The 19152-nt window shown below is 37.5% G+C and overlaps 1 protein-coding gene across 9 annotated transcripts in view; it reads right to left on the bottom strand.

The window, feature by feature from the left end:
* Asph (aspartate beta-hydroxylase) overlaps window positions 1–18210 on the bottom strand; it is a 201147-nt gene extending 182937 nt beyond the window's left edge. For 2 of the 9 annotated variants that reach the window (XM_074068605.1, XM_074068617.1), the window contains exon 1: window positions 17627–18201. In XM_074068605.1, the coding sequence (XP_073924706.1) occupies window positions 17627–17750 (124 nt within the window). In that variant the 5' untranslated portion in view covers window positions 17751–18201. Of the gene's footprint in view, window positions 1–17626 lie in introns of all 9 variants that reach the window. The other 7 variants (XM_074068606.1, XM_074068608.1, XM_074068619.1 and 4 more) reach the window with 6 other exon arrangements.
* Window positions 18211–19152: the final 942 nt, after the last annotated feature.

Below are 19152 nucleotides of genomic sequence, written 5' to 3'. Positions count from 1 at the left end.
TTTGTACAGACTTTTTTCTGTCATTATTCCCTAAACAATACAATCTAACAAAAATTTACACAGCACTTTCATCATATGAGGTATTATAAGTAATCTAGAGATGATTTAGAGCATGTGGCAGGATATGAATAGATTATATGCAAATAATACACCATTTTATATATGGAACTTGAGTTTCTGCAGAAACTCAGAACCATTCTTCCATAGATACTGAGGGATAACTGAACATGCCTGCACTTGTCTTAAATAAATATGTAGAAGTGGAATTGCTGGGTCATAGTGTATAGGTACATATGCATTCTAAATGTACTAAAGTCTTCCAGACCTTTTCCCAAAGTGGTTGTGTCATTTACCCTACTCATTAAGAACTCATGAGTTCTCTTGCTCAACCACTTTCTCAATAGTTAATGTTGTCAGTCTTTTAATTTAAGCCATTCTGATGAGTGTGCAGTGGGATCTCAATGTAGTTTTAACTGTCCTCCCCTGGAGCACCAATGGTGCTGAACACATTTTTTGCATATTAATTTCTCTTCTTTTGTGAACTATCTGTTCGAATCTTTTGCACATTTGCCTATTTTTAATCGAAATGCCAGAGTTCTTTTTATTTTCTAGATACCTGTCCTTTAACAGATACATATGTTATAAAATTTTCTCCTGGGCTGGAGGTATGGGTCAAACAGTAGAGTGCTTGCCTACAGAGCACAAGACACTGAGCTCAAACCTCAAGTACTGCCAAAAAAAAAAAAAACAGACGAAAAAAATTCTTCCAGTCTGTGGTTTTTCTATTCGTCTTCTCAATGGCATCTTCTGATGGGTAAGTCTCTTAATTTTGATGATGATGAATGTATGAATTTCATATTTTTATGAACATCACCAAATTACTCAGGATTAAAGCTTAACAGGATTTCCATGTTTCACATTCTGAAATGTGACAACTACTTCAGGACTTACCATACAAACTTATTGGATCCATGAAATATAATCATTGGCAGAAGTCTTGTTAAGGCTGAAAAAGGGTGCCAGGGGGAGTAAGGCCTCAAAATCAGAGGCCAGAGTGTCAACTAAATGTCTCTCTATGGTGGATATCACCAGGTTTAAAGAACTTGTAATAATTTTGTAGAATATTTTTATTACCTAAGTTATGAAAATGTTGTAAGATAGTGCCTTTCCCCTCAAATTGAACTGACAAAATCCAAACTAATTTGTGCTTTTTGCCCTATTTCCCCCAAAGTTTTATTCTGAAACTTGTAAACTTACATACAGCAAAAAAAAAAAAAAACCAGATATAAAGAAGGACTGGTCTGCCCTATACCTGAATTACCAAGTATTTACATTTTGTGACAGCTGTTTTCTTCCCATAAAAGTATGCATGTAGACATATTTTGTTTCCCCTCTCTCCTCCCCACCAAAAAATTCTTACTCCATCTAATGTTCTCTCCTCTACTAGAATACAGGGAAAATTCTGTGAGTTGGAATCAGTGGTCACTTTGTGGTAAGCTTTCTGTTTTTGGATCTCAGTAGAAAGAAAAAAATGAATAGGTGAAGCACATATTATCTCTCATCTCTTCTAAAGCTTTATGATTTTAATTCACAATAGCTTGACCCCTAAAATTAAATTGCCAGACAACTGCAATGGGAAAAGAAAATCAAAAAGTCTCACTGTACTGTGAATTTCAGATACTATCCATCTCATAAAAATCTTTAGAAAAATCACAAACGCAACATCATAGAGGAAGATATATAGTTTATCTGTGAGATTTTAGGCAGAGAAGTATTTTAATAAAAACCTTTTTAAAATCTTTATAGAAGAGAATATCAAGAATTCAAGGCTAAATGAAGGGGCAGTTTCAAGATACTAATAAAATTAAGAAAATTTGAATATGCATTTTTATGTTAGGAAAGAGTAGACCTTAATCTAAATTAACTGATTATAATGACTTCTTTGTGCTATACAGAGCATACCCTTGTTCAAAGGAAAAACATTCTGAAAATTTTAGGAGTAAAATATCTTGATTTGAACTGTCAAAAACAAAGGAGTCAAAAAAAGAGACAATGAAAAGAGTAACATATTAACAACTAGTGAATTTAAATGAAGAGAAGTATGTTCCTTGTGTGTGTCACTTGTAACTATATTTGAAGCCTTGAATTTTTCAAATTAAAAAGCTAGGAGAAAAATACAGCTCTATCTCTAGGCCTTAAGAGTCAGACTCTCCAGAGTCCTTCTTTTAAAGGTTAAAAATTTCCCAGGTTCATTCCTAATTGGATAGTGGATAAGTTAAAAAAAAAAAACTTGCAAATTTTAGGAATGCTTCTAGAAAGAGTGAGGGAAACCTGAATGTGCTGTGCGCTGAGAAAAGACCGTACAGATGTTAGAGGCGCTGGGTTTCAGCAGGCCACTGTGGTTACGCAAGAGAACTCCCTCGGTCGCAGGAGACACATGGCAAGGGCAGGAGAGTTAAGCTGTCAGGACCACTACAGTGTACTTCCATGACAGAGGAAGAAAGCCAAGAGGGAAGTGGCGATCGGAGGGTAGAAGAAAGAAAAATCAAACACAGCAAAATGCTGAGAGCTGGAAAATACCCATAAAGATTATGACAGTCTCAATGTACTTATCTTTTTGCTGTTACATAGGTTTAAAATTTCAAAACAAAAAGTTCAAAAATATATAAAATAAAAACAGTCATAGACTGGGTTTTCTAAAAAGATAAAGGTCAAAGGCCAACCTTTTAAACCAGACCTGAAATGACACCAATCCTACCTCTGGTTTCAAACAATAAAAACCAAAGGGAACCTATCTCCACTGACATTTGCTACCTGCAAGTTCTGCTCCCATACCTCCAGCTGCTTGCTGGACATTCTCAACTAGATGGCTATATGTCGCCCCAAATTCAACCAGAAGATTAAATTTAAGTCCTATGCTCCAAGGAGGCCATTCGGACACCTAGAGATGGTGATGGTCCTAGAAGGCCTCTCTTGCTTCCAGCTGGTCATGAAGAGGGTGTTCACCCTCCCTCACAATACAATGTCCTATATCTGCCACCTCCAGCACTGCCCATAACACACAGCACCTCAACTCGAAGCTACCATTCCTCACGTGGTCCCCCAAAGCAGGCCGAATTTCCACTCCCTGACCTCTCACTCTGGTCAGTAATAGTATTACCTTTTGAAGGAGAAGTAGCTTTGTTGGTCAGACATGATGTAGGCGACTTCCTGAGACTGCAAGCCAAAAAAATCACCCACCAAAATAAAAACCTCAGCCTTTGAAAAAACTATAAATATCTACTTCAAACCTCTTTTAGCTTACCCTCTGCGATGAATTTACTTTGCAAAACTTTGCTAAACATATTCTCAGCCTGGGTCATTTTTTTGCACAGAATCTCCTTCCTTCCTGGCACTGGATTCCCTCGATAGGCATTAACTAAACAAGTTTCCCTTGCAACTTGCTCACTCACACCACCCATTCAATCAGCACTCTTCGGATACAGCTCCACATCACCTGTGATTCAAACTGTGCACATGCTGCTCCATCTTTTGGAGGAGTAAGATTTTTAGAGATGCTGTTAAATACCTTGGCAAAGGCAAAAAAAATGAAAAGAATGTAGCCTGACCAGTCTACAAAGCTTATCAAGATGTATAATTCAATTGTTTTTAAAGCATCCTGTACTCAGTAAACCTGCAGTGTCTCTTATAGGCTTTCTTTTCTAAGTGCTTAATAACTTTTATTTCTAGAATTTGCCTAGGATTGTCATAAGACATCAGTTTATAGTTGCTCTGAATTTACCTTTCTTTCCCTAATAAAAATGAGACATTTGTTCCTTCAGTGTCTTTGCTTCTATGTCTTCTGATTTTCAAAGATCCCTAAAGGTGAAATATGAAAGCATTAGCTGGAGTTGTGGTTTTTGAGATTTTTGGAAAGTCTCAATCTACGCCATATCCAGTCTCGTTAATCTCACTGCATATTTTACATCTTATTTCTCAAAAATGTAATATAAATAGAAACTACTTTGACCCCAATTCAATGACAAAATGCATCTAGTATATCTAGAATATTTATTTTTATAATAAAATGGAATCACGTTATTCTGATATCAATAAAATTGACTACTAATAACTAAAGATTAACTTCAAATTTAATTCAAAGTAATGCGCCATTACTCATTTATCTCAAAGTAACATCTTTTTTAGTTTAATCAGAAAATGTCATGTATTAATCCTTTGTCCCATCCCTTTAAGTTATCACTTCTTCTGAGGAATGTGTATGCATTACAATTATCCAAATTTGTAAAACCCCTAAGCATTGAAGAACAAAATGTTCTCTCTCCACACCCCCAACTTTCTTTAGACCAGAATTTTGTGGCCTGTGAACATACCATGCGTGAAACTTAGGAGAATATGTGTTTTCAGTACTTAAGCACTAGGCAGAATTTCCCTTTCTTCTGCATAGAAGATTTTAAAACAAACACACACACATGTGGTTTTGACTCTTTGGGCAAGGTCCCACATTTCTGATTTGTGCTCCTTCCATTAACTGCATCCCAATTTAAAACCAAAGGGATAGTCCATGTCACCACCATGTTCAGAGATGCTCCTTATCCTACTCTGACTCATTTTGCTCTAAGACCCCAAAACACTTGAGTAGCTACAAAGCTAATTAATATCTTCGATCTTTCTGCAAATTACAAACATGCTAATTAATGCTCAAGCAGAAAGCACAAGTGTATTTTGTGAGCATTATCCTGCCCAGGTTGTGCCTCTCCAGTAGCAGTGGTTAAACATTTTTAATACCACTCTAGATAAAAGTAGTTTTCAACAGAAAGTTTCTGGCCAATGTAAAATTCAGATCATCAAAACAAGAAACTTTCAGTTCTGTAAGGCCAACATAAGTTTTAAGACAAATAAAAATCCTAGGTTAGTATATTTTAAGTGGCTTCCACAGTGAAGCACTTGAATATTCATTCACTCAACAAATTCTCTAAATCCCTGCTCTGTGCTACAACGTTGACCAAAAGAGGCAGTTACCTTACAATCCTGGACAAAATAGGAAAAAGTTATTAACTTTAGCAAGCACTGTACCAAAGGTATATGGGACAAACGGATACAAATAATCATTTAGAAATAATCATAATCTTGAATTTTAAATATACAGTATTCTTGGGCACAAAGTTCCAAATTTTTCTTTATAAACATTTAAACTGCTCATTTCCTATTTTGGCATCTTGTAATGAAAACTAGAAATCTTAGTATTAAGTCAAAGAGGAAATAGTCATAATTCTTACAAAGAAATTTTAAAATCTAAAACCAAAAAAGGGGTTAGAAAAATTTACTCCACACTTCATTATTCACTTAAGTAAATTTAGCCCATTCTTGAGTCATGTTTAAAAATAAAGGGAAAGGTGAAATCTTACAAAATAATCAGAGTTTATTTGCTTCTTCCCAACTGCAATTAGCTAACTACAAATTGAAGAGTATAGCCCATTATGGTGTAAAATAGCTTCCTATGGATGTAATGCCAAAAAAACTTGCTGCACTGTGCCTGAACAGTATCTGATACTTGATGGACTTGACCTATCTAACAACTCTCTTCATCAATGAACTATAAACGGTCCTAATAATTCTGTTTATTCAGTTATGAGACTTCTAAGCATCAATGGGACTTTTATCTTCTTGCCTGTAATATAACCTAAAAAAAAATCCACCCATGCAACACATCAATTTTGAGGGCTTATTACAACCAAGACAATGTATAAGACACAAAAGTACAGCTATGCCTCACCTCAATGCCCTTTCGGGCTAGAAAAAATGAAACAGTTATCTGTGTCTGTCCATCCCAATGTTAAGAGTACCTTTTTGTGTACTGAACACCTACTTTGACACTTGAGGCCCACATGCATTGACTATTGAGTACTTACCATGTTCAGGCAGCCATTTCAGCACTAGAGATAAAAAGACAACAAAACACAGTGTTTATCTGTATCACATAATCTCAGTGCAGGCAATTACTCTAAACTAGGGTGAATAAGCTTTGGCTGACCTCCTGGGTTTTGTTCTTTTTTAATTTGGTCAGGACCTGGTACTAAGCATGCTTCTATATTTATTAACAGTTTAAAAGATAACAAAAAAGAAATTTCATGAGACAATTATATGAAATTCACGTTTCATTGCCTATAAAAAAATTTTATTGGCATGCAGTTATACTCATCTGCTGACCCTACTGTTCATGGCTACTTTTAGGCTTTAACAGCATAGCTGAGTAGCTACAATAATGACTGTATGGCCAGCAGTGCTAACCTTGATTTAAAGGATCATGATAATCACTTCACAGCCTGGTTCACAGTGGCAAACCTAGACCAACAGAAACCAAGAAAAAGCAAGGTGTCTTGTTCTAAGTGAAAAGGAAAAGGAAGCCCTTTTTCTTCTGCAGAATGTGAATAAGGAAACACGTACTTCCACTGCTACTGGCTGCCTTCTGGACCTACAAAGGAGTCAGTATTAGGATGACCCACATGGAAAGAGTAGAATAGAGAAGTAGGATAAATATCCTGGAAGACACTTTGAACCACTGATCATGACACATCTGGAGCCAGCACTACTTCTGCTATTCTTTTAAATATAAATTTTCCAATTATTTGAGTCTGAGTCTGATTTTTGTCCCTAACTTAGATTGCACTCTTACAATCAAGGAGGTATGAGAGTTGTTCATGGTAATATCACCATCACCACATATAATAATTGTATTTATAAAACTGTTAAAACAAATCCCTGTGCAATCTTCATAACTGTGATGTAAGTACTATCATCTTCATTATAAAGATGTAGAAAGGCAGGAGTGGGCTGTCCTAGAAGTAACATGTACAAACACTGCACCTACAGAGTGATTAGTATGGATGTATTGTTCAAGTAGAGGGTAAGGCCGGAAGGGACAGGAAGTGTAGAAAGAGGATCATGAAGAGTCTCCTAAGCTAAGGCAGCTGAACCACACCTTGAGGAACTACTTGAGGTTTTCAAATAAGGAAATAAACAGAATCTAATTTCCACTTTGTAAAGATGGCTATGGATGAAATAGGACTCATTATGAGTAACCTAAGTTCACAAATAAAGAGGATCTAAAACACTCAACTAAAGTAGCTTCAGAGTCAGCATCAGGATCTAACTTTTACTAGTTCCATGATCTTTGATAAAACAATCTCTTTAACCTTCCATTTCTTCATCTACAAAAAGAGAATCTGGAGAATTACTATGGGAATGAAATGCTAAAACAGAGGTTAAGTACACAGTATCTGACGTATCACTAGCACTTGATAAGAGGCAGCTACGTTTTTTCACTCTATCGTTATTGGTACTATTTAATTCTATAGCTCAGGAGTACTGCAGAACTGGGAGCCGTCAATCAACAGTGGTTAAAGCTACAGAGAGTGGGTATCATGGAATTAGAAGAGGGCCAAGTAAAAAATCCTGGGAAGAGTAAAGGAAATCCTTAAATCCTTTAAGGAGTAAGAAATAAGAGGAGTCCAATGGATTTAGGTGGCCTCTGTTGACTCTGGCCACAACCCGGAGAGAAGAAAAGAAAAAAGAGCCCACAGCACTCATTTGAAGCATTTGACAGAGTAGAGTAGGCAGAGTAAAATAGCTACAATAAAAGAAGTTTAATGTTTTTACAAGTAACTTTATTATTACAAGATAACAGGCATATATGATAACTATATTCAGTTCACAAGAGGTATAACAACTTTTTGCCACAAAGTCTGAAACTTCAAAGACAAAAAAAAAATTTTTTTGGAAAACAAAACTTAAATGCACCTACAAAGAAAAAAGAAACATAACTTGGCCAACCTGAATCAAGAAGAAACAAAAGTAAAAGAACACAGAGCAGCAGATAGAATGCAGACGTATACATGAGAATACAGCTATCTTCTACTAAGCCAAATATTTTTAAAATCCAAAAATGAAAAAACAAGAAGAAAAATGTAAGTGGTACTATGCATATTTAAAAGATGAAGTCCTTTCCCCTCCTGTCTACCTACCCACAGCCCTGTGCAGGATGACAAGACAGTTCAAATGAGTTCTGCCCACTAACTAACGCTATTAGAGGAACACCACTAATGCAATGTTTAATAAGAATGATGAGAACAGACATTCTGACTTTGTTTTAGCAAGTAAAATAGAAGCTCTTAAGTGTTTTGCTTTTTCTTTCCATTATGGCAATTCTATGCAGAAGAATAGAAAAAAAGGAAACACTCTCAAATTCATGTATATAGCTAGAGTAACCTTGAAAACAAAACCCGGGGGAAAAAATTACAGGTCTATTTTATTCATGGATATATTAACAAAAGAAAATCAGTAATATTAAAAAAATGAAATAATCAAGTTAGATTTTCCCAGAAATGTATAAGCAGTTTTAAATTGCAACATGTTGTAATAACTTATCACTTAAAATACAGGAGAAAAGCTATATAAAATCTCAATAGACACAGAGAAAATATTTGCTACTAATCATAGTTACTAGTAAAATAAGGAATGGGTGAAGAAGAGTAAGAGGAAAGGGAGGGGAGAGAAGAAAAGGAAGAAAATTACAGCCTTAGGTCCAGCATGAACACAGATGTAAAACTGTAGACAAAATACTAGTAAATAAAAAGGATGATTAAACTTGACCAAGTGGGGCTTCAATAGAGAAAAGATATTTGACAAAATTCTCAAACTGGAGATACAAAGAGATTGCCATAATGTGATTACAAGAAAAAAAACCTGCAAAAACCTAGAGCTTCTATTTTACTTGCCAGAACAAAGCCAGAATGTCTGCTATCATCAAGTCTCTTAAACACTCTACTAGAGGTGCTCCACCAATGTGCAGTAAGGCAAGCGAAGACTAAAAAAGAACAAAATACTGTGTTGATGCATGGGTGAAGGGATATTTACATTGAAAATTCCAAAGAATTCATTTTTTTCAACAACTAGAATTTAAAACTGAATTGAGCAAGGTCACATGACGTATGGTCCTCGTATCAATTCTGTTTACATACTAGGAGCATGTAATGGCAAAATGAAAAACAAATTAAGAGACCATTTATTTACAACAGTATTAAACAAACATAAAATATTGACAAAAATACGTAACAAAAAATGTGCAATAGCTTCACATCAAAAACTACAAAACAAGGAAGAAATGAAAAACTTAAATAAATGAAGAGATACAGCACTGTCAGGAAATGAAGACTCAGTATCAGCAGAATGTTAATTCTCCCAAACTTGATATACAGATTTGATATAACTCTTATCATAAACCTTAGCTAGCATGCTTCAATCTAGAAACCAACACCCTAATTCTAAAGTATACATGGATATACAAAGCAACTACAATACTCAGATCTATCTTAAAAGGAACAACAAACTTGGAAGAGTTACACCACCTGGGTATAAGAGTTACTATGTAGCTGGAGTAATGAAGACTATGTGTTATAAACCTGAGAACAGACAGATAATAAAAACAGAATAGGAAGCCCCAAAGCAGACCTATACTTACACTATCATTAACTTTTTGAAAAAGCAACAAAAGCAAACAATGTGATGATGAAAGCAAAGCCTCTTCAATAAATTGTGCCAGAAAAGTGGCCTAAGAGATGTTGGATAAAATCATAAATATTAACTATAATGCTTAAATAGGAAATTGTATTATGTTCATCTATAAGACTCAACATTATAAACATGTGTATATGTCCTAAAATATTGTATAAATCAAGAAATCCCAGTCAAAATCCTGAAATACTTTCCATGAACCATACTTGAGAAAGATATTTTAAAATGTAGACATGGATGAGAAAAGGTCCAAAATGGCAAGGACAAGGGCAAGAAGACAATGTCGAAGAACGTATTAGAACATATTAGAAAACCATGGAAAGTGATTCAGTAGCACCGCTCCACTCACTATGCCTGGAACAAAACAGAGCCATGCTTACATACAGACAGGAGCTGATGCCACAGATGCTACAGAAAGAAGGCACAGCAGCTACACGAAATTTTCCTTATCTAGTTTTTAAAAATTATGTGCCTTAGATCCCAACCTCACAATATACACAATAGAAACCTACATCCAGTAGAGTACAAAATTTAATGTAAAAAAGCAAAATTGCAGATGTTTTAGGAGAAAATAAGGTATTTCATGACTTTACTTAAAATGAACGCCATGGTCTCTATACTAAAAGTATGACTTAAATAAAACACAAAAGCACAAATGATAAGTAGAAAATAGAAAACTTCTAGTATTAATATGTTAAAAGCTTTAAAAATTCTGTTCAATGAAATGTATCATAGAAAATACCAATGTATAATCATAGACTGGCAGAGGTCTTCCAACCATGCAATTAATGAAAAGGTTCAGATTTAGAAAGAAATTCTAAAAATCAGTTAACAAAATACAAAACCAACTAACCAACAAACAAACAAAAACAGAAAAACAGGCAATTTAGATAAACAGGAAATTCACAGAAGAGGAAACACAAATGGCTAATCTTACTAGTAATCAAGGAAATGCAAATTCAAACCACAAAAGACTACTTCAAACCCACTAAACTTGTAAATATTAAACCTTATCAAGGGTGGCTGCACAAAAGGAGATCCTTAATTCATTGTTAGTAGGAGTGTGCATTGATATAACCACTTTAGGGCTTGAAAAGGGCCAAAGTGTAATGCATGTATTTGCTATGCTGCAACAATTCCAATGCAAGGTTATACCTGAGAAAAACAATCAGAAACATACACACAGATAAAGACAAGTGTATTCAGAGCAGCACTATTTGCAGCAAGTAAATAAACAAGTACTCTCAGGATTACTACAGTGAAGAGCTATATATATATATATATATATATATATATATATATATATATATATATATATACAAAAATAAAGACTCAAGTTTGGCAGTCTCTAATGGTGTGTAGGAGCCTAGCCAGGAAACTATCACTGCATGCTCCACAAACATACATGCACTTCTACAAAGAAACAGATTCACGTCCTACCAATTTTCATACATATTTTAACAATAAATATATTTTACATGTAGGGACACATAACACATAATGTGCAACATAACACTATAATATGTATCATTTGTGTGTATTTGTATATCATATATTATAAGGAAATGCATGAGAATGATTATCACAAAATTTTTCAGAACGGCTGGGAAATCCAAGAATCAGGGAATGATTTAGTCTTTTACCTGTATGGTGGCTCTTCACTACATCACTCTTTATACTTATTTGTAGGTCTTAAATATGCAGTATCTCAAATAGGTACAGTTTTAAAGAGCAGCACATGTTTTTCTTTAACGAAAGTTAGAGAGAGAGAGAAAAACAGATGCTAATGGGTCACACTTGTAATTCTAGCTACTTGGGAGGCTAAAATCAGGAGGATCATGGTTCAAGGCCAGCTCTGGGGAAATAGTTCATGAGACACACCCTCACTTCCAAACTAACCAGAGCAAAATGGACTGGAGGTGTGGCTCAAGTGGCAAAGCACCTGTTTTCTAACAGTGATTCTCATTTACAAAAAAAAAAAAAAAGAGAGAGATGGCTCTGTCAAAAAGCAAGTCCTTGAAACAATTTAAAAAATTCAGAAGCATCTTCAAATTCATTTGATTCAAAGAAAGAAAAGGTAAAGTTCAGTGCTAGATATTCTGATATTCTTTCAACATTTACAATACTGATTTGTATATTTATGTAAGGGAAAAAAATTAACTACATGTAAATAAAATTTATATGTGAACCTAAAACCAATGAAGCCTTCTAGAACGCCATTTGAGAACACCTGAAATCAAAAGCAGAGACAGGGAGAAAAACTGGGTATATTAACATTACATTACATAAGACACAAAAGTGAGGCAGGAAAGAACAATAAAAGATCTATGACAGCACTGTGGCATGGGAGAAATGGCTGTTGAGCCAATGTAAAATGTGAGAAAAGGAAGTTCCAACAATGGTCATTGTAAATAAAACCATTTTATCAAACAATATTCTCCTACTTTAAAATTAAGAATGACCCTTTCTGGCTTCCATACAGAATGAATCTCTGTGTTAAATCTGTGGGCACACATTACAGTCTCAAGAGAAGATCTGGCATTTCTCCAAGTTCAGCAATAGCTGTTTCCACCACCTGCATTGTCCTTGGAAATGCTTTCACTGGATAATCCCACTTCCCCCAATTTTTTTTTCACTAATCCTCATTGCTTTGAAGCACAGACATTATCTACAACAGATGATCATGTCCCTAAGATGTTCCAGGAAAGCCAACTGAGTATTACAAGGGGCCAAAAGATTGATTGACCAAGGAAGCTCAAAATTCTTTTGAGTCTTCTAGGTTATTTATATCAAAATTGTCCTTAGTCATCATCAATCTGATCAGAACTAAATTACATTCAGAATTTGTCATTAAAAGATAACCAGAGCAGCCAAAGGTAACCAAGATACATCCCTCAAAAACAAATACCAAATGCAGAGTAAATGCCTGAAGCACCCTCATTTCAGAGGAATCAAAAATAAGACTAAAAATAATTATGATGACTGGCAAGAAAACACCATCTTGACTACGTAAGCATTGAACTCCAGAACACAATCCTGTAAGCAGGACACATGGAAGAAAAGTGGGAAAAAATAAACATGTTAAATCTCTGGTCTCCTAACCGAAATGGACAGAAATGCAGGACTGAAGCGGACATGCTCTCGTCCAGAGAGACATTCCACCCACGTGTGCAGTGGTGAGGGTCCAGATGTTGGGCCAGCGCCACAAGAACCAGTCGGGCACCACTCGGTCTCCAGACAGATGGACGAGGCTGTTCCCCAGAGCTTCGTGTAAGCTGTAAACGGGTTCTATTTACATACAGGTTTTTGTTTTAAATTAATTTTTAACTGATACACACCAACCATAAAAGTTATACATATTAATGAGGTAACATTCAATACTTAGATACATGTACATACATTGTGAAATACGTAAATCAGGTTAAACTTATCCATCTCCTCAAAAATTTATCATTTTAAGACTTTCAAATACTTTCTTACAGTTTTTTGAAATGTACAGTACTTTATTGTTACCTGTAGGCATCTTATTGTACAATACCACATCACAATTTCTTGCTCCCATCTAACTGTATGTACAGGTTTTATTACAGGTAGGTTAATTTGTACCTTAGTATAAAACAAAGTAAAACCACTTACCAGAGATACAGAAGTACTGTATTCAGGATGCAAACCAAGTTGTTCATTTTCATGCTATTAAAAAGTAGCTAAAACAGCATCAAAATACTAAACTGTACCTGAGCTCTATCTAGATACAGTTACAAGCCTCTGAGAGATGAGCAGCAAAATCAGCACCTGGAAGGCTGATGTGTAAATGCGATACTTACACAAATGTATCGAGTGGTACTCAAAGCCACAGGACAAACACTACCTCTAGAACATTCATTTTATTAGATATGCACATGCTACAGAATACAACAAAGAATTTCAAGCATGTACATTCTCCAAAGTTTTGAACTCTCCCCTGCCACTGGAACAGAAATAAATGAGAAGCACAAAGGCATATAAAATTGGTCCTAAGCTATCATAACTCAAAAAGAAAGCAGAGTATAATTCTTTCTGAGTAACCTGCATGTGTTTCTTAAATAAATATCAATCCAGGTCACCAGACTCTATCTAATCTGTTGCATATATTGCCCTTCTGGAGAAAAGGTGTGTGGGTTTGTGTTGTGGTGGTGATTTTTTTATTTTGTTTCCTTTTGAGACCAAAGAGCATAGGAGTTAAATCTCTCATTCTAACCAAAAGAATAGTAGCTAGATAGTCGCATAAGCCTTTATCCATGTTACTCTTGTTGGTAATTAGCTGAAAATACAAATCTCACATACTTATTTTCTGATAATCTCTGTAAGACAGATAATTTTAATGCATGGTTAAAACATATATCTTTTCTTTACCTCCCAGACCACCACAGATTAATATACTTGGTCCTTTTAAAAGGTGTTCAAGAATTCCCTCAGTACATTCTTCAGTACTTGGTTTCAAATATCTGGCCAGGCTGGACAAACACTACTGAGCAACAAAAAATTCTTGTAGTGGTCTATCTATATTTCCATCTAGAATGATTAATGGAGCATCAAGTAACTGGTCCTAACTGGTAGTCCCTGGCTAACGAAAGATTTCACCAGGGCCTCTTCATTTAGAGGAGATAATGTAACAAGCAGCTTATTGTATATGTTACTTAGTAATCTAAGAGACACTGAAAGTAGAAGTAGAAAAAAAGAAAACACATTCAGAAGTACGTCTTTAAATAACCAAAACCTATAAATCAATCGGAACTCATCTTACAAACAATATGAACATAATTTAATTCTAAACAAATATAAGCCTAATCTAGATAAACTTACAACTAAACTTCAAAACTTGTTATAGATCTTGAGAGAATTAAACATCAGTAGCTTGGAGTGTTTAAGTAGCTGTCCATCAATACAGACTGACAAATAATTTTAAAACCCAAGTGCTGTTATACAACCTGAAGCTTCAAACTGGAAGGGGAAATGTGTTCTACAGCGCCACCTAGTGGTAGCCGGTAACACAGTACCAGGACACTTGGGACAAAATACAGGCAAATGGAAAACAGGTTAGAAGCTGCAAGGAGGAGTGAATGATACTCTGCATGGAAAAGCTAAGCAAACACACAAAAAAAAATTATACATGCCAGCATCCGCGTACAACAAAAGGATAAGCATGATCCCTCTTCATCAAAGACTTTTCAAATCAATAAATTTGAAAGAGGCTCCTCCTGGCCCCAGTTAGCCATACAAGTCTAATTTTAAATGCATGTATGCCCAATTTACTGATGTTTCTTTTATAATCTAAACAGTAAAACTGAAAAACGTAAACTTAAACACCACTTCATCACTTTTCAATGAAGTTTAAGAAAAATGAAAAACCAACATCTACTTTAAAAATCTTTTCCCAAAAACTAATGCTTGAAGGACTGCGTCCTTTCCCCCTACACTTTTACATAAAAATCTAAAAACTAATAATGTTCCACGTGACCAATGTCACCTTCAATTTCAGACTTTCAATAAAAAGCTCAAAAAATTTTTCACATGTACTGTCTCAAGCACAATTTCAAAGGAAATTTAATTAGTAACATGACAAAAAACCATACTTTTCTTCAAAAAACGAAGTGTAGTGGGTGTGCCATGCAGAGAGCCAGAAGGCAACTTGATAAACTAGTTCATCTCCCAATTCCCATGAGATAACACAAACTGGAGAATCTAAAATTCAAATAGCATGGTGCAATGAATGAGTAACAGAAAACCTGGTTCTTCCAGTAGCTAGCTGGTTTCCAAGGACTGAACAACTTTCAATGATACAGACAACCTTTCTGGGCATTAATTTTCTCATTTCTATGAACAAGGAACTAAACGTGCTTCATTGAAATGAGTGTAAAAATTCTTCAGCTTCTGTGATTCCTTCACTAGCTGGGAATAATTTGCATATCTATGACAAAACCTAAATTACCAGATAAACGTAGCAATGAAAGAAATGTTAACGTCATCTTTCAGGTATAACCTGCTTTATTTTGCTGCAGTATAACTGTTTAGAACAATGGGAAGAATACTGGTTTCCACTTCTGATGCCTTCTACCCCATAAAGTCAGAATTCAATACTTACTGGAGGGAAAAAAATGGCTGCAGAAAAAGAATGTCAATATGTAATGTGCAAGACTTCAACACCAACTCTTGAATAAGGGGGCAGATAATGCAGACAATGTTTCATGACAATTATGGAATCAGTATAAAATGATTAAAAAGCTGTATATCCTCAAAATTTACTCTAAAGTGTATGACTACAAAAGTCAGAATAAGTTAGGTTTTCACGTTTCCTAAACCTTACCAGCTGTTAAAATGGAATATTTAATAGGCAGGGGTGGGAATATGATATACATTTCCCAATACTAATTCTTACAGTATAGGTCTTATAAAGTCACTTCCTCAGATGCAATCAATCCTCCACTCAAGAGTGCAAAGGAGCCTGGTGCCAGTGGCTCATGCCTGTAATCCTAGCTACTCAGGAGGCAGATATCAGGAGGATCACAGTTCAAAGCCATCCAGGGCATAATAGTTTGAGAACCCTATCTCGAAAAACTCATCAAAAAATAAGGGGGACTGGTGGAGTGGCTCAAGGTATAGGCCCTGAGTTCAAGACCCCGTACGGCAAAAAAAAAAAAAAAGTGCAAAGAATAATGTGGAAGGAGGGCTGAATACAGGAAGGAAGGAACAAAGGAAGGAAAGAAGCAGGCTTCACTTGTAAATAGCTACAGAAAGCTTAAAATTAACATCAAAAACTTGTTTATCACCTTTCTCTAGTGTCTAAACAGCACAATAGGCTCTTCTCACTTAGAAATGTTAAAAAAAAAAAAAAAAGTGCAGCCCTAGCCATACGAGGCAGTTATTGTTTAACAGCTCAGGACAAGTGAACAAGAACACAATTTTTATTTATGTCAAAGGTAAATTAATTACCACTGGGGCTCTGAACTTGAAACTGTGTCTCTTTCCATTTAGAATACAAACATTAGTTTTCTGAATGTAAATGTGTGCAATGGATTTAACTGTACTACTTACACTACTTAAATGTCTTTAAACAAATACTTATTGAGCACCTCTTATGCGACAGGACCACTCTAGGAGTTGGAAATATGGAATGAACAGGAAAAGACAGTGAAACAAAGAAAATTCACATGAAAATAAATAAGACAATAAATGCTATGAAGAAAATAGCTTTCTAAATAAAACCAGTTATCTGACTTATTTTGACATAATAATCTCTACAGAGTCTGAATCATTTTAAGTGAAGTTTACAGCTCATATTCAATACACATGTGTATTACAGCTCCAGTATTCTACATGAGTCAAAGGAAATATAAAAGAACCAGAGAACCACTGAAATATGAGACGAAACAGATTTAAAACATCTGTTCCTTCTGCTGTACATGGAGGAGAAAGGTGAATATTCAGTCTTTTTTTTTTTTTTTTTTTTTTACAAAAAAGAAAAGAAAAAAGGGGCAGGGAATAGAAAAGCTCGTCCAGTATTTTATGTTATGCACTCCTTGTTATTTTAATGGTAGGTTAAGAAAATGACATAAAAGTCTTTAAAACCATTTCCAGGAGCATTCAAATCACTCCCAAGTCCCCCTTCCTACCTCCATCCCCTGAGCATTCTCCTTTGAGCTGCTCTTAAAAGCTGCTGGTCAGACAGGAACTTACTTTCCCTGACTTTGGCTCATTTTCAAGTTCCCCAAATAAGCAAGGCGAAGATAAACTGTTCTCTGACCCCCATCTTCAATTCCAATTCCAATTCAAAAAAGGGTCGATCAGTAACCTCCATCTCGGCTACGCCCCGCAGGTGAGGCATTGCCAGAAAGGGGCTCCCCAGCGTGACCGGGCGGACCCCGCCGCGCCAGCCCTGCAGCCAGCAAGGCCCGGCGAGCGCGGCCTCCGCCCCACGCGCGGAAAGGAGGAGCGACGCGGAGGGAGCTGGAGAAACACCCGCTGCACCCGCAGCGCCCGGGCTCCCACCCCCAGGGCCCAGGCCTGCAGGGACTCTGACCTCTCCGAGCCCCGGAGCTGCTGCTGCTGCCGCCGCCGCTGCTGGCCGTGCTCGTGCTGCCGCTGCCAGAGCCGCTGCTGCTGCTGTTGCCGCCACCGCCCTTTGCATTCTTACGCGGGGCCATCGTGCGCTCCACGGAGACTGGAGAGGACCCGGGGGCTTCCTCAGTGTGCGAGGGACACTGGTGGCGCGAGGGCCGCTGACGCCTGCCAGAGCTGCAGCCGGTACCCGCCGTGAATCTTGCAGCAGCAGCACCAGTGCCCGTGCGCTGCTCGCCGCGCCTCCGAGACTCACCTGCGAGCCGACTGCGCGCGCCCAGCCCTCGCGTGCACCGGTCCTGTGACTCGCTCCACCGGCGAGAGTGCGCGGTTCGCCAGCCCCTCGGCCACGCCCCTGCCCAGCCTCGTCCCACCCACGGAGGGATGAGTGACGGGAATATGAGCCAATCGCCAGACTTCTTTTACGGGGGGGTGGTTCCCTGCCGTGCTAACCCTCCCTCTGCAGGCTTGGGGCCGTTCTGGCACTACGCTGCCGCTGGTGAGCGCGAGCAGCTTTCGGCTTTCCAGTCGGTCTCGGTCCTTTGGAACGTGGCAAACGTGGTAGCCGACAAAGCTCTCGCGAGCGTAAGGGGACCCGGCTGGAGCGGGAAGGGGCGGAGACGGGGGCGGGACAATGGACACGTGTGCCGCACCCAGGAGAGGCGCGCCACCTCTTGGCCCTCTCCTTGGGGGATTTCGTTCCAGTCCCCCCTTTCCTGGGCACAGACTCCAAGGAGTGCAACACCGCTTCTTGCGAAAGAGAGGCCTGTTTCTTGTCAGTATTAAGACATTTCTGAAATGGTGATATAGGATTAATTCGATGCTTACACCATAGTCGTTGGTCCGTTCGGTATTTGTACCATCGGTATTTTCAGAGAATATAGACATAAAATGTAAATGTGACACAAGAATTTCATTTTCTTACCTGGGACGGAACCTTCTAGCTGAAAACTTTCTCCAGCCAGGCTAAGGTCTAGTGTCAATTTTACTTGATGTCCCCAACTATGGTTACGCTCCTGTGTGCTCACCGAGGGCCTGGACCTGTGCTGCCTCAGCATTCAGAACAGGGTGTTAAAAATGTTGGCACGTGGATGAACCAGGGTAGGACTTGATGTCAAGAGATGTCCTCATTATCTTTGTGTCACCAGTTGCTAACTGGTGATTGATATGTTTCTGCCAATTCATGAGACCTTCTCCAATTTGGGACCATGTTTGGGAGCACCCCTAGGAGTGTCTCAGGAGGCCTCAGGAACCAGAAACCGTGGAGAACTGTTACTGCGTCCCATCTGACTTTATTTCTGTTCTTCAGCTTGTCAGCTCCCCAAACCTCCCCCTTCCCCTCTCTACCCCCCAAGCCATTGGCAGGTACCTGGGCCCACCCACCTCTGCCTTTTCTACTGTGAATGTTTGGTTGCTCCTGGGTCCTGCCAGAGCGAGGCACAAAAGGCCATCAAGGGTCTTGTTGAACAGTGAGAACAGTGAGAAGGT

Source organism: Castor canadensis, chromosome 3 (genome assembly GCF_047511655.1).
Source record: "Castor canadensis chromosome 3, mCasCan1.hap1v2, whole genome shotgun sequence".
Lineage (NCBI taxonomy): Eukaryota > Metazoa > Chordata > Mammalia > Rodentia > Castoridae > Castor > Castor canadensis.
Note: the sequence above shows the minus strand (reverse complement) of the source record. Positions and strands in the feature narration are given on the sequence as shown.